This window comes from Saccopteryx bilineata, chromosome 4 (genome assembly GCF_036850765.1).
Source record: "Saccopteryx bilineata isolate mSacBil1 chromosome 4, mSacBil1_pri_phased_curated, whole genome shotgun sequence".
In the NCBI taxonomy this organism is placed as follows: Eukaryota; Metazoa; Chordata; class Mammalia; order Chiroptera; family Emballonuridae; genus Saccopteryx; species Saccopteryx bilineata.
In genome coordinates, this window is record NC_089493.1 from 192,472,587 (window position 1) to 192,489,053 (window position 16,467).

Here is a 16,467-nt window from a genome sequence, read left to right on the forward strand (position 1 = left end):
AAAATTGATTATCTCAACCACTTTAAGTGAACACATAAGTGGCACTAAGTACATTCATATTGTTGTGCAACCATCACCACCATCCATCTCCAGAACCTCTTTGTCACCCTAAACTGACACTCTACCTCCATGAAACAACAACACCTCATTCCCCTTCTCAGCCCTGGGCAACCACCATCCTACTTCCTGACTCGACAAAAATGGCTGACTAATCTAGGTATCGCAGGGAAGTGGAATCATACAGTATTTGTTCTTGGTGGCTGGCTTATTTCACTTAGCAGGTCTACACGGTTCATTCCTGTTGTATGTATCATGTGTTGTTAGAATGTCCTTCCCTTTTTTTTTTTTTTTTTTTTTTTGTATTTTTCTGAAGCTGGAGATGGGGAGAGACAGTCAGACAGACTCCCGCATGTGCTCGACCGGGATCCACCTGGCACGCCCACCAGGGGCGAAGCTCTGCCCACCAAGGGGCGATGCTCTGCCCTTCCGGGCGTCGCCCTGTTGCGACTAGAGCCACTCTAGCACCTGGGGCAGAGGCCAAGGAGCCATCCCCAGCGCCCGGGCCATCTTCGCTCCAATGGAGCCTCGGCTGCGGGAGGGGGAGAGAGAGACAGAGAGGAAGGAGAGGGGGAGGGGTGGAGAAGCAGATGGGCGCTTCTCCTGTGTGCCCTGGCCAGGAATCGAACCCGGGACTTCTGCACGCCAGGCCGACGCTCTACCACTGAGCCAACCGGCCAGGGCCTGTCCTTCCTTTTGAAGACTGACTACCGTTCCATCCTGAGGCCGTGTTTTAAGGTCAGCAAAACTCAGACTATCCAAGTACCCTCAGTGGCCAGCACTGGGCTGTCCAATAGAACTTTCGGCCCTGACGGAAATGTTTTATATCTGTGCTGTCCCCGACGGGAGCCCCGTGACTTATGTGACTGAGAAACTCAACTTTTAATTTTATTTCATTTTAATTCATTTAAATCTACATCTAAATAGCCTCACGTGACTCGCGGGAAGCACCTGAACAGGACAGGGCTGGACCCTAAGACTTGGCCTCCTCTCTTGGCCGGACCGGGTTTTACGTCACTTTCTTTATCATCTGACCAATGGTACCTGCTATACTCAGGGACTGGGGAGCTATTTTGCTGTTGGTTGTAATGTGTCCAGGTTCACCGGCCACCAGCTGCTTCTATCCAGGGAACTGTCACATGTGGCCACCACAGACTTTGAAACAGAAAGCATTCCGGACGGACCCTCCAAGGGAGACCCCGACCCAGGCTGTCTGCAGCAGCAGGACTAGAGGAATACCCCGCAAAGCCCAACCAGATTCATTATTCTTGGAAACCAGACAACCACGCCCCTGCCCCCAGAAATAAAAGGAGGTGGTGTTCAGGGTGGGGAGGACCGGAACCGAGGAGGAAAGAGAGCCGTGCGGGGGTGGCGGGGCGGGGTTAGGAAGGGAGAGGGTGCCACGTCAAACGGCCGCATCACAAGCCTCCGCGGGAATGAGAGAACTCTCCATCAGCAGTTTTCAGGACCCCGGCTTGTGGTGGAGGGAAGGGAGACGCGCCGGCCAAGGAAAATACCGTGGAAGCTGGCGTGGAGGCTCACACGTGGTTCGTGTTAGCGGAGGCCTGGACTTGGACTCCCTCAGTCTCACCAGAGCCCCATGTCCCAGAATAGCCAGGGCAGGCTGTGAAGAAAGGCCGGGGTGACTGTCACATGCAGCTGCTGGCTGACGGGAAGCCACGTGGTCCTCAGAGCAGGACGTGGTGACGCACCTGGGCCTGTGCTACACACGTGGTGGGTTATCTTCGGCAATGCTGTCCCCCTGATGAGCTGATCTGCCTGAACGTCGGCGTGACCTGGGGTCCCGGTGGACATGCCCAAGCCCCTCTGGTCTGCCCACTTCTCATCCTTACTGCCCCTCCCCAGCCCGGGGCAGCGTGTCCTCATCCTGACCCCCTTCACCACTCCTCGTTGTTATGTCATAGGCACGTGGCAGATATTTCTGCAAAGAATGAATGAATCACTGAATAAACAAATGAATGAAGAAAAAAATGGTTAACTGATTCAGCCAGCCATTGTCCAGGAGAGGAGAAATTACATTCCAGGTGGCAGCCAACAGGACCTGGGTTGGATTCAGACAAAACTGACCAACACAGTACTGCCTCTTCCTATTTTACAAATAAAGAAGAGCCAACTGTGGGAAAAGGCCACTATCGTATTTCTTCAGCGACACATTGTTGCCATGGCAACAGTTTTTCCGATGGAAGGGAAAAAGCATCTCATGGAGTGTGTGCAACATGTGAGAGGCACAGCCCGATTTCATAAGCTCACATCTGGGGGAGACAAGTGTATCTGAGGTTTCGGTAAAGGCAGTGTTTGGATAAATACGGTTGCATTTGGATAAATATGGTTGGTGCAATCCTAGCAGGTGGTGGCTGAGGTCTCGCTGGAAACCGAGCGCGAGTAAGGACTCTTCAGTTCTGCCACCCCAACACCTGCACCCAGAAAAGAGGGGAGACCGCGTTCCCTTCCCTTTGGCTTCTGTGATGGAACACGGGGGCTCCCGGACAGTCTCCAAAGCTCGTAAGTGCACGTGGGCTGTTGACCTCTCTTCAGGGAGACAGGTCAGTCCTAGATCCACCGAAACGGGAAACACAGGATATCTGCGGTGTGACTTGGGACAACCTGTCCTGCCTCCAGATCTGAGTCCCCTTCCCCGGGGAGAGATGATGGCACAGCTCAAGATGCAGCCTCTAGCGCGCTGTCAGCTCTGTGAGTTGACGCGTTCATGAAACAGCTCCTCCCGCAAGAAGCAGCCCTTTCTGGGTCCCCACAGCGTGCAGTCTTCCTGCTTATGGGACATGTGGGGCTGGTGCATCTCCCACGAGCTCCCCGCTGGGCAGAGTGGCCCAGCTACAAGTCCTGCTCCCTCACACACTGGCACCTTTGCGCACCTGGTGACCTCTACGCCAGTGGTCCCCAACCTTTTTTTGGGCCACGGACCGGTTTAATGTCAGAAAATATTTTCACGGACCAGTCTTTACAGTGGGACAGATAAATATATCACATGACCAAGACAAGCGTCAAGAGTGAGTCTTAGACAGATGTAACAGAGGGAATCTGGTCATTTTAAAAAAATAAAACATCGTTCAGACTTAAATATAAATAAAACGGAAATAATATAAGTTATTTATTCTTTCTCTGTGGACCGGTACCAAATGGCCCACGGACCGGTATCGGTCCGCGGCCTGGGGGTTGGTTACCACTGCTGTATGTGGGATGTCCTCCCTCATCCTGTCTGTGGGTCAACGCTTTATTCATTGTTAAGACCCTGCTTAAATGTTACCTCCTTCAGGAAGCCAGCCCTGCCTGAGCTCCCTGGCTGGCACGGAAGTCCCTTTCTGAACACCACAGGTCCCTGAGGAGAGTGCTGGGTATAGCGGCAGCCAGAATCCTCTGCTTGTGGACACAATGAACCAGGGGCAGAAAGGGAGGGGCAGAGAGGCTGGCCCAAGGCCACACAGCTGGTAAGAGAGACAGCTGGGACCTCAAACCAGGGCTCCTCATTCCAAGCCCAGGGCCCTACTGCCTACACCTACACGTGGCCAGATGTCACCCAGCAGTGACGGGCCTATCAGGGTCCAGCTGTTCTAAGATAAGAGAATCGGGAAATCACATCAGGAGGTGAATGGTCATAAAGGGGACATTCTTGCTAGTGACTAAGTCCTTTTTCCCCGCCAAGGGGAGAAGTCACGTTCCTGTCTTACCCAAGGTGGCCTCTCTGTGGACTGCTCCCTCTGCCTGAATGTCCTGCCTTTACCAGAGGGGACATTTATTGTGTCCTGTCACCTACAGGCTACTTCCCCTTCTTTGAAAGCAGTTCTCTGATATCTTCTGGGGAACCTTCTGTGACTCAACACACAGTAGCGTGATGCTCATTTCACTGCAGCCCTGGGTCGGCCCTGACTGGCTGGCCATCCACCCAAGATGAACCAATGTGACCTTTGCTTAAACGGTTGGAGTGTTCTCTTCTCCTCGAAGTCACTGAGCGGACCTGCTGGATACAGTTTGAACCCGTGGCCGCCACGACACCAGGCAACATCCTGCCTAGACATGAAGAAAGTCAAGTACAGAAAAGTGGGTCCAATTGACACGGTGGTCCCCAGATCCAGCCACACCTGAAGCCAAGGACCCTTGGCCTTCTCAGTTCCATTTAGCTAATCAATGTTCTTTTTGAATAAGCCGTCTTGACTGGGTTTCTGTCCTCTGCAACCAAAACAGCTCTGACTAAAACAAGACCTCACACAGCCAGAAGCTGGCAGCATTTGGATCAGAGCCCAGGAGCTAACCCAGTCTATTAAACTGGCACCCTCTCCTGCTCCAAACTATGCCAATTCCTGATCATCCCAACAGCTGACATTTGCTCAGGGCGCGACAGCCCAGAAACTGCTCTCGCTCACGTCATCACTTTAAAAAAAATTTTTTCAGATATATTTCACATACCATAAAATTCACCCTTTTAAAGTAGACACCGTCAGTGGTTGCTAGTTGATTCATAAGGTTGCACAACCATCCCCACTAATTAATTCTAGAACGTTTTCACCACCCTAAGGAGATACCAAGTATCCATTCGTCTCTTCCACTCCCCCCACCCCCCAGCTCTTGGCAACCACTCCTCTGCTTTCTGTCTCCATGGGTTTGCCTCTTCCCAACACACATCGTTGCTTTCAACTCCACAGGAACCTTGTGAAGTAGCCATTTAACAGAGAGGAGCCCTGGACAGCAAAGTGGCGAAGACTTGGGACTCGGGTGTCATCTGCCCTGCTTCAAATCCAAGTTCTGGTGCTTACTAGCTGTGTGACCTAGGGCGACCCACACAGCCTCTCTGGGCCCGGCACAATTTGATAAGCTCGATGGGAGGATTAAGTGAGTCACTCCATCTAGACTCTGAGCAGTCGGTCAGTGCTCCAGGATTGCCAGATGTTTCTATTGTCGTCATCCCCATCACTGATGAGGATAACCAGGTACAGAGGGGTTAAGGGGTGCGCCCAAGGCCACACAGCGCAGGTGGCTGGGCCCCAAGTCTCCTGACTTTTTTCCATTACACCACACGGGCCTTGCTGTTCCTCCACAAAACCTCGGCCCTCCCAACACTCTCTGAGCCAAGTTACTTCTGAAAAAAAAACACAAAAAAACCAAGGCTGCTCGCCAGACAGCAGGGAGGGGAGGGTGGAATCATGAAATCATCTAACTTCAGGGTGTTGCAGCCCCACACGGGCTGGCCTCCTTGCCTGGGAACAGCTGACTCTGGGCCCTGCCCTAACTTCTTCCAGCTTCCCCCTCCGAGCTGGGGGTGGGGGTGGAAGGCAGGCCACTTCCAGGAGAGCAGGACCCTCTGAATTCCATGCCTTTCCCATCCCAGGATCCCGTCTGGGACTCCTTAAAGGGGGCCGAAGTCCCATGTTTAGACAACTTTGTTTCAGGGCAGTTCTGAGGTAGCTATTTATGTTACAGCAAAACTCCACTTATTACCAATTATGCTGAGCGGGGCAGAAAACCTCCCTTTTAAGTTCTGGTAGAAATAAGAAAGTTGAGTCAGAACAGGAGAGTGGAGAGAGCATAGGCTTTGGGCCAGGGAGCCCCGTGATCGTACCCTGGCCAAACATTCCCAAACAATGTCACCTCGGCCAAGTCCATTCTGAGCAGAGGGACAGCAGATAACAGCTAATCTCTGTCATACTAGATGCACAAGGACAGTCCTTTCATTCTAAACATGCAGATGGGGAAACTGAGGCTCAGAAGCATACAAGGCAACACCAAGCTGAAACCTGTAGAAGCAGAAAGCTGAGATTTGAACCCAGGTCTGTGTAACCCCAGAAGTCAAGATGTGAGGCCCAGGACCACACACGCTGTCAGCTCGGGGCGGGACTCTGATGTGAGGTTCTCAAGGCCGGAGACCAGCATCAGCACCCAGAAACCACACTGAGTTGACAACAGGGAAGGACACTTCCACGTGGGGACCGAAGTGCTGTTTGAGGGGGGATGTGGGCCGACAGGCAAGTGGCGGAAGCTGGTATAGAGAGGCTGCTGGGAAAAGGAACCAGGCTTGACGACAGAGCCTGTGGCCACCATGATACCCGGCCAGGGAGCTGCCGGGCCTCTGCCGGGTCATTCTGCTGCCAGTTCTGAGCTCCTGCGGGGCCGGCTCCGTTTCCTGTTCTGGGTTCCATGGGCATACCTGACTCTTCCCATCAGCACACCCCCGCGCCTCTCTTCCTGCCTGAGCCAGCTGAGTGGGTATCTGCCTGTGGAGGTCAGTAATCCCTAATAGAGCAATCATAGCCCATGTTCTCTGCCCTGTGTCCTTTCTTGGACATGTCACACATGCAAAAGGCCTCTGAAAGCAAAATACAGGTAGCCTTCTCTATGCAGACCCTCAGGGCATGAAGAGTCAGTCTAACAACTTGCAAACGGTTTACCCAACTTTCACTCTCTGAATACCTGCTATATTGGATCTGCAAAAACACCCTCGGTCTGGGGAGGAGGGTGCGGATCTCGGCCGTCCCATGCAGGACTGTGCCTCCCGCTCATGGCCGCAGGCATCACCGCTATCCTCTGCCTTTCCGTTCCCGCAGGGCTCCCACCTTCCCTGCCCCGTGTCTGCTCCTGCCAAGTCCATTTGAGATGGTACCTGACCATCTTTAACATACAGGCTCCTTGTATATTTGCATTCAGTGCATGTGTGCTGCAGACCAGAAGAAACACATAATTTGTACGTGATCCTGTTTGATGTTGTTACATAGTGACCAAAAAACATCGCTACCTCCATTGCAATGTTAATACTTTCTTAACTGGTGCCTCAATTGCTTCATGTTACACAATGACTCTTGGCAGTTCCTAGGCTTTGGAGGTTGTTTTGGTGAAATCAGGACACTGGTTAGGAGCACATTCTTATCTCCCCTGCCCCTTGAAAATAATGGAACCCAGGCTCTGAAACATCTTCAGGAACAGATTAGGTCTGTACAACCAAGAATCCCTGTGGTTAGTATCACCCAACCTTCAGAGAGAACATGTGAGGCAAGGAGACGGGCTGGTGCTTGGATAAAGGCTGTCTTCTGATGGCCCAGCAGTGCCTACTTTACATATGATCCCAGCTGTTCTCTTCAGGTCTCAGTCCCCAGCTCCTGACTCCAGGGCAGAGCAGGGACTCGGGTAAGCTCATTGGTCATTTCATGCCTCAATCATCTTGACAGGCTTAGAGATGGGCCTATGAAACACAACCCCGTGTTTGCTGGAACTTCTGAGGAGTGACCTTTCCGTCTTTCCTGCTGACTGTGTGCCCAGAGTATTTTGCAACCACGTGGGAATTGAGGACAAAGCCAGCACTACTGGAAGTAGAAATGCAGAATGAGCGGAAGGAGCTGGGTGAAAAGACAGGGTAGGAAACCCTGGATCAAGCCGTGCCTGAAGCCCACAAGGTTCCTTCTCCTCAGACATTTAAACCCCATTTACTTAAGCCAGTCTGAATGGGGGTTTCTGTCATCTGCAACTGAAGCATCCTAATTGGCACACTGAAGAAAGAAAGAAAGTCAGCCTGGGACAGGTCCCTCACTACATAGCCGGGAGGAACCATTGGTTCAGGAAGCCAGGCAAGTTCCCATCTCCTCCTGAGATGTCATTATGTCAGGTTGAGCACGGTGACTTCTCATACAGACACACTTGCTTTGAGTTGCTAGCCTTTAGTGACATCAAGACAAAGCTACTTCTAGTTGTTTCATCCCAGTGGGCAGTGGGCTTATACTGAGCTGTCCACATTTTCTGGATGCCCTACGAGACTGGTGGCACCCATGGTGGTTAGTTCATTCATTTTTAAAGTCATTCATTCATTCATTCACCACACACAACTGGACACATTTGTGTCCTTAAATAAAACACAAGTTTAAGGTCTGCACTCCAAAGCCATCCAGATGTCCACTTGAGAGCAGTCAACAGGTAGCCCTTCTTTCATTTGAAAAGTATTGACGATCAAAGAATAAAGCAATAAAAAGCACATTACTTATGTCCCAAAAGTGATGGCCATCTTTTTTTTTTGAAACATGGAATGCTCCACAAATGAGCATGTCATCCCTGTGTGGGAGCTGTGCTCATCTTCCCTGTACTGTTCTCACGTCAGTACACGGGCTGCTCAATCGAGCACGCGACGTCATTTTTAGTTCCAGGAAATAAAAAGAACGCTGCCTGTCCACTGTGGGTGAGGGTCTGAGTCAAAATGGAAAGTCAGTCCAATGAAAACTCTTTCCCTCCCCGCGCTCACACAGGAGGCCACACGCCCTTACCTGGAGGTCAAAGAACTTGCTGTAGCGCCGGTAGATGGCCTCGGTGGAGCCGCTCGACCACGTGACCCGGATGATGTAGACCTGCGGAGAGGACAGAGGAGACGGGTGTGAGCACCGGCGGGGTCCTTTCCTTCTCCAGGACTCAGGGAGCAAAGCACAAGGTTCAGAGTCAGAAAGACCCGGGTTTGAATCTCAGCTCTGCTACTGGTCTCTACCGTGCAACCAAACAGCGCGGCGATTGGCCCATCATGAAAGCTGGAACGCCCACTAGTGGGCGGTAGGGACCAGGTCTACCAGCACTGCAAAAGTGGGCGGTTTTTATAAAAAGTTTGACGACCCCTGGAACCGTTACTGTTTGCTCACTCTGACGCTCAGCTTCTTCCTCCATAAAGTAGGTATAGTAACCTCCACCTCTAAGAGCTGTGCAAAGGGCTGAATGAAATCAAGTATGGGAAAGCATGAGCACCCTGCTCCCCTCAGGGGGTGCTGTTATTTTCAGCAGTGTAAGGATTTCTCGTTCCCCACTCAATTCAGAGACCCACGGGCCCAGCTATCTCACCAGAGTCATTCTTGAAACGTGGGCTTCTCTGGCAGACGCCCCAGGGACCTGCGGCTCTTAGCCTCCTTACGTTCTTCATAAGCTAAGCCATTGCACTGTTTCCTCCAATTCATTAGGGTCTGGGTCAATCATTTTCTCCCTCTGGGTGTCAGTTTCTCCATCTGCGAATCCGTCCACCAGCATCTGCTTAGTGTGATAGCGTGCGGATCTGATCAGACCGAGAAGGGCACGATCCAACCTTTCTCGCTCGTCAGGGCACACACAGAAAATAACGCAGCGCTGGTGACTTCGGGCAAACTGGGACGGCAGCAGGAGGAGGTCAGAGGCACCTTGCTGGGGATGCCGGTGGCCCTGGACGCCACCTGGACACTCAACGGCTACGAGTAGCACACCCATAACCCATTCCTGGCTTTCCATAAATTATCTGTCGCCACAGGGCAGTTAGGACAATTACAAAATACAGGTGAGGCAAAAGTAAGCTTGCAGTTGTGAGTGCGTGAAATGGAGTTTACGTTTTTTGTGGGTTTTTTTTTTGTATTTTTCTGAAGCTGGAAACGGGGAGAGACAATCAGACAGACTCCCGCATGCGCCCGACCGGGATCCACCCGGCACACCCACCAGAGGCAATGCTCTGCCCACCAGGGGATGATGCTCTGCCCCTCCGGGGTGTCGCTCTGACGTGACCAGAGCCACTCTAGCGCCTGGGGCAGAGGCCAAGGAGCCATCCCCAGTGCCCGGGCCATCTTTGCTCCAATGGAGCCTTGGCTGCGGGAGGGGAAGAGAGAGACAGAGAGGAAGGAGGGGGGGGTGGAGAAGCAAATGGGTGCTTCTCCTATGTGCCCTGGCCGCGAATCGAACCCGGGTCCCCCGCACGCCAGGCCGACGCTCTACCACTGAGCCAACCGGCCAGGGCCGGAGTTTACGTTTTGCATCATTACTTATTAATTATAGTATTATTTTCCATACAAACTTTTGTCTCGCCCCATATATACGTAAAAGCTCTTTGGAAACAGAGAAATGCTGTTTAAACATGAGGGGCCCTGTGTTGTTAGAGGCCATGGGGGTACACAGGCAGGGCCCCTGCCTTCCGGGAGCTGAGGGTTAGTGGGAGAGGCAGCACAAACATAAAATGAAGATAAATAACATGTCGGCCGTAGACCTCTGTTATCTTTTGCCCAGTATGAATTAAGCCTTCTTCCAACTGGAGCACGTTGATGTTCTTCTGGGAACCTCCCTTCCTACACGAGCACAGTTCCATTAGATACAGAGGTGGGTACTATTCATTATCCATGGTAGATAGTTGAAGAGTGAGCACATGACCTGCATTGAGCCAATCAGAGCCAGCCCTGGGACTTTTGTTTCCAAACTCTAAAGAGGCCCAGAAAATAACATCAAAGGTCCCCGTGACTTGGGGGGATATTTCAGCTAAGTTTCGATGACCGTCTGTCAAGAACAATGCCAGTGTGAATTAAAACACAAGAAAAAAAAGAAAAATCATCACAGATTCAAATTTTTTTTCTTTTTTTTTTTTATGTGTATTTTATAGATTTTTAGAGAAAGAGGAAGGGAGAGAGAGGGGAGGGGAAGACAGGAACATCAATCTGTTCCTGTCTGTGCCCTGACCGGGGATCAAGCTCACCGCCTCTGTGCTTTGGGGCAATGCTCTAACCAAAGGAGCTATCCTGCCAGGACTAATTTTTTCTTAAAACCAACAAAAAGCATACATCCATAAGTGGAAAAAAAAATTCTTACACAATTCACTCTCGTTCTCTTGTTTACACTTTTTAAAAGTCCTGCATATATAGGAGAAGGGCTCTGCAGCAGGCCTAATTGGTTTATTGGAATCGACCTCTGAACACAAGTCGATGTCCGCACTTTGAGGCACAAGACCTAATTTTTTAAATGAGAACTGTCCCAGCACAGGGTTCTGGCTCTGCCCAGTGTTTGGGGGCTGGTGAAGGAGCCCGCGTGCTGGGATCCAATGCCAGCTCCGCTTCTGGGCAAGACTCACAAGGTACAGAGCTCTCTGGACGCAGTGTCCCTCCCTCTAAACCGGGGACAGTGTTCTCCCCCGAGGACGCCCTGCAGTGACTAATGGACCTGGGGCCCTGGCCCAGTGCCTGCCGTCCTTGTGGGGCGCTGCGGCATGTGTCATCCTGAGAGCAGCCATCTGAGGTTCCCGCTTATCTGGTGACCCCCGTTCTCCTTCTCCTGGCAGTAGCACCCCGATTTCTGTGAAGCGTCACCCCTCTCCCTCCTTTTATCCTTGTGAGAGGGGGTGGGCACGTGTCCCAGGGCTGGCCAGCGGGAGCAGGGCCGGCCCCTGGCCACACCATGGTTCAGGGATGGGCCGATGAGACTCAGTTCTGGAACTCTGGATGGCGTGATCCAGAAAGAGACCCTCTTCCCACCGCCGCGGCTGCTGGGAGAGGGCCACACTAGCAGTTCCTACGGGGGAAGCATCTGCACACAGCAGCAAGCAGAGCAAAGAGGGACGGAGTGGCCGAGTCCTGTGACATCAGCTGGACCCCGAACCCAGCATCCCGGACACGTCATGACACAAGCCAAAACCTTCCCTTTTTTGTTTAAGCCAGTCTGAGTTTCATTATTGTTACCCGTAACCAGAGCAACCCTATCGCATCCATTCCTGGCTGTCAGGTAATAATATCTCAAACCAAGTCCATGCTCGGTGGCCTGGTGTGGAGGAATTCAACGCAGACTTCTTCACGGCAGCCTTGTGCGCACGGCCAAACGGCGGAAACAGCCCAAGTGTCCACGGATGGATGAGTGAATAAGCAGGATGGGGTCTATCCATACAATGGAACATTACTCAGCCTTCTAAAGCAAGGGCACTGTGACACCTGCTACGCCACCACTGAGCCTCGAGGACGTTATGCTGAGTGAGTAAGCCAGTCACAAAAAGACAGATACTACCCGATTCCGTTTATACGAGTTTGATACCCTGAGCAGTCAGATTCACAGAGACGGGAGGTAGAGCGGCAGGTGCCAGGGGCTGGGGCTGGGGGGGTGGGGAGTTGTTTTTTTTTACAGCTATGGAGTGTCAGTTTGGGAAGATGAGGCAGGTCTGAGGTCTGTGGGAATGGAGCCAGGCAGTGTCTCTCAGGTTGTCCCACCCTCTTGCCTGTCCCCTCTGGCCGCTGTCCTGTTTCATCACAACCCCCATCTCTGGCCAGAACCGCGAGTCTCGGGGAGCTGCTGGGGAGCTGCTGGGGACCGCCTCCCCCTGGGAACGAGGAAGTGCGGAGGCCACACTGGTGTCCGAGGGCCACGGAGGCTGGCCTTTTTGCCCACCCCAGGAGGCTCTGAACAGGAATCAGCCGCCACGGAAACCACTTCTTACACAACCTCAGCGGCAGGGCCCGTGTGACTTACAGAGTCCAGAATTCCCAGGTCTGGGGTTCCCATTAGGGCTGTGTCACCAGGGTCAGACGTCCTGGTTTTCTTCACTTCCTCCAAGCCCTCGAGGGGATGACCTGGTGGCAAGCGGTGGGTTGTGGGGTGGGGTGGAGCCACACCAGGGTGCCCGGGGTAGAGGTGGGCAGATGGCTGGGCCTTGGTTTCTTCCGAATCCCAAGCATGCGTGCCAGGCTAACACGTCTCACGTTTCCTTAGTTTCCTTAGTGATGGACAGAGACTTATCAGTGCAGTGACTTGCCTAGGGTCACAAGCTACGACGAAGTGAAGAGGCCACCTGGACCCTTGCCTGCCTCGCTGGACCAGGGCATCAGGCCCCTGTCCCAGCAGCTGGGGGTTAAGATGGCCTGGGTTCTGCTTCCATCTCAGCTAGCTGCCTGGTCTTGGGAATACGGCTTAAATTAACCTCTTTGCAACACAGCTCCCTCCTCCGTGGAAAACGGGGAACGGAGCAGTATTAGCCTCAGAGTTGGGGTGACGATTAAATGGGAACATGCATGGAGAGGGCTCAGCACGGTGTCTGGCACAGGATACTGTATTCCCCCGTGTATACGACACACCCTTTTCCAAAGAATTTGGGGTCTAAAAACTGGGTGCGTCTTACATAGCGGTTATAGTTTTTTTACTTGCATTTCTTGCTTTTTTGCGCTTGTTTTTGCACTCATTGCTGTAGATATTTTTTACTTGCATCTCCCGCTTTTTTGCGCTTTTTGTCTTTATTTCAAATTTCGGGCCCCCAGATTAAGGTATGTCTTATATATGAGAGCATCTTATACAGGCGAAAATACAGTAAATGTTCTATAAAGAGACACTATCATTACATCATCACTGTGAGCTAAACACCGGGACAGAAAGCTGAGGGGACCTTCTCTGTTCATGGCCTCTGCAGATGAGCCTCCCGTTTCCCCACCACCTCCATCTCCCCAGGGCGCTGCCTCTTCCATTGTCTTCTCCAGTCTGGTCCGTGGGGGTGCAGAGGGACTGCCCTCCACAGCGCTAGGTATGCAGGCTCAGTTCCTCTGAGCCTGGGGCACAGTTCTCTAGCTGCCGGATGAGTCAGGGCCCTATCCCCTACCCATGAATGTTTATGGGGAGGCCCGCTCACCTCCCACCCCCAGGGCTGCTCTGTGTCTGGTCCAAATGCCGGGTCACCACAACCCTGAGCCTGCTTGAAGCTTGTCCCCAAGAGTTTGACAGGTCGGTCCAACCTGGCTGGGAGCTGCCACAGAGGACAGAGAACCGCATCTGCTCACGGACAGTGTTAGGTGTCCTGTGGCCTGGGCCAGTGACCCCTGTCCTCAGTCCTCCAAAAGCAACTTTCTTCAACTTACACTGCTTTTAGAAGACAGAAAAGAAAAGAAAAAAAAGGCCTCCAGAAGATGCTGAGAGTCCGTCGGTGGGCCCCTCATCCTGCCTGGTCCACGGCCACCGCTGACAGGCTGGGGGCGGCTGCCTGACCCCCGGCCAGGCCAATCAGGTTCTGGCTCAGGAATCTGGAATCAGACCCGAGCATGCTGGCTCCATCCAGGCGGATGGCTGCAGCTGGAGCCACCTGCACACTGTCACAGACGGGTGGTCTGTGGAGAGGAAGGGAGAGGCCTGCACGGCTCCTGGGAACCCCCCTCCAGTTCCGGCTTCCAGAGCCCGCCCGCCGACCCACCCACCCACCCACCCACCCACGGCTTCTATGACACCCAACAGGGGCTCGGGCCCTCCTTCCCGGTAATTCCCCTTTCCGCGTGAAGAGGGTTTCTGTCTAACTACCAGAATTTTCTGACATAGGGGAAAGTACAAACACTAGGGCAGGTAAAAAGGACAGGCTGATACAATGTAATCTCAATCTCAAAAAAAAAAAAAAAAAAGACACACATTGTATGTAAGTGTAAGTATGTGTATAGTTATGTTCTATACAGTCACAGAGAACACTGGCTTAGCGAATGAATACTGGACCACTGCTCCTGCGAGCTTCTGGTCACATTACTGTCAACCGATTAATACAGTCTTGTGTGTTCCTGTCTCAAGACACCTTACTTAATGTTTGTTAATTCATTAACGTTACAAGCCTGGCCAGCGGCGCTCTAACTCACGCCTGAATGGAACTCGTCTAACACACGGGTGTTCTCCACGAGGCACAGCCCAGCCCTCCTGAGCTTCCGGACGGACAGCCCTTCAGTGCTACGTCTGGGGGCAATTTTAAACAGTGAAACGACCAACAAAAAGCGCAAAAATGGAAAGGAAAATGAGGCACTAAAGAGAGTATGAAAAGACACTTGTTCAGAGCATAAGAGCTACAACAGGAAGGCAAAGTGTCCCCTTGCTCGGTCTCAGCGTGGGCACACCCGCACATTGGATGACACACCCGTTTTGCTTTTAGGCACATGCCACGTCTGCGAGTGACTTCTGGAAGAGCTATGAGTAGGGATATTGGATTAAAAATAGATTTTAGGGCCCTGGCCGGTTGGCTCAGCGGTAGAGCGTCGGCCTAGCGTGCGGAGGACCCGGGTTCGATTCCCGGCCAGGGCACACAGGAGAAGCGCCCATTTGCTTCTCCACCCCTCCGCCGCACCTTCCTTTCTGTCTCTCTCTTCCCCTCCCGCAGCCGAGGCTCCATTGGAGCAAAGATGGCCCGGGCGCTGGGGATGGCTCTGTGGCCTCTGCCTCAGGCGCTAGAGTGGCTCTGGTCGCAACATGGCGACGCCCAGGATGGGCAGAGCATCGCCCCCTGGTGGGCAGAGCGTTGCCCCATGGTGGGCGTGCCGGGTGGATCCCAGTCGGGCGCATGCGGGAGTCTGTCTGACTGTCTCTCCCTGTTTCCAGCTTCAGAAAAATGGAAAAAAAAAAAAATAGATTTTAGCAAACAGGCCAGTTCCCAAATACAGAATGTATATGTAATAGACTGACCAGACTGTATATTGTATATATAAACCACTGAAATATTTAAAAAAATTTGTTCTTGAGGCTTTCTGGTATTTTCCAGATTTTCTACAATGTATTTTCTCTTTTTTTTAAAAAAAAATGTTCATTTTGCCTGACTAGGCGGTGGCGCAGTGGATAGAGCATTGGACTGGGATGCAGAGGACCCAGGTTCGAGACCCCGAGGTCGCCGGCTTGAGCGCGGGCTCATCTGGTTTGAGCAAAAAGCCCACCAGCTTGAACCCAAGGTCGCTGGCTTGAGCAAGGGGTTACTCGGTCTGCTGAAGGCCCGCGGTCAAGGCACATATGAGAAAGCAATCAATGAACAACTAAGGTGTTGCAATGCACAATGAAAAACTAAAGATTGATGCTTCTCATCTCTCTCTGTTCCTATCTGTCTGTCCCTGTCTATCCCTCTCTCTCTGAAAAAAAAAATTAAAAAAAATGTTCATTTTATCGATTTTAGAGAGAGGAAAGAGAGAGAGGGACAGGAGCATTGATCTGTTCCTGTAGGTGCCCTGACTGGGGATTGAACCAGCAACCTCTGCGCTTCAGGATGATGCAACTGAGCTATCTTGGTAGGGCTGTATGTTCTTTTATAATCAGGAAAAAAAAAGATGCCACTTTCCTAGGAGGGCAGGGAGAAATATGTCTGTGGCCTTGAACCCTAGGCCATCTTCTCTCCCTACGCCATTCATTTGTGGGATCATCCCTCTGTAATGTCCTTCCAGGTCATGGACCACCTACTAGGTGTCGTTACAGCTGATGGCGTGGGTGGGAGTGTGGGGCTGGGAGGAAGGGGCCCTGACTTCGTTCTCAGTTCGGGTAAATCTTCTGTCTCTTTGAGCTTCTGGGTTTTCCGGAAAACGGGGATTCTCGTCCTTTCTACCTCACGCGTGGCTGTAAAGACTGCATGAGATTTATTTTGAAAGCTCTAGAGATGGAATCTATCTTGGTCAGACTCTCTGCACATGGCCAGACTGCAGGAGAATGTTCAATGAACGCATCCTAACCCCTTCATTCTCAGCTCCCTTGGCAAAACCAACTGAGCCCAGTGGTGTGGGGGCTACCAGTGCCCAGAGGGCCCCCTTTAAGCACAAGAATTGAGGTCCCATTTCCAAGTGGCAGCAGTCAAGGGGTCAGTTCATCCACGAATAAAGATTTAAACTAGAACAAAGCTTAGAGGCCCTTGAAAAACACCCAGAGTCAGGCCTGGGCAAAGCTACA

At 52.1% G+C, this 16,467-nt stretch overlaps 1 protein-coding gene across 1 annotated transcript in view; it reads right to left on the reverse strand.

The window, feature by feature from the left end:
- The window catches only part of SH3PXD2B (SH3 and PX domains 2B), a 92,494-nt gene that overhangs the window by 54,510 nt on the left and 21,517 nt on the right, over window positions 1–16,467 (reverse strand). The window contains exon 2 of the mRNA XM_066273286.1: window positions 8,334–8,414. Within this exon, the coding sequence (XP_066129383.1) occupies window positions 8,334–8,414 (81 nt within the window). The remainder of the gene's footprint in view (window positions 1–8,333; window positions 8,415–16,467) is intronic.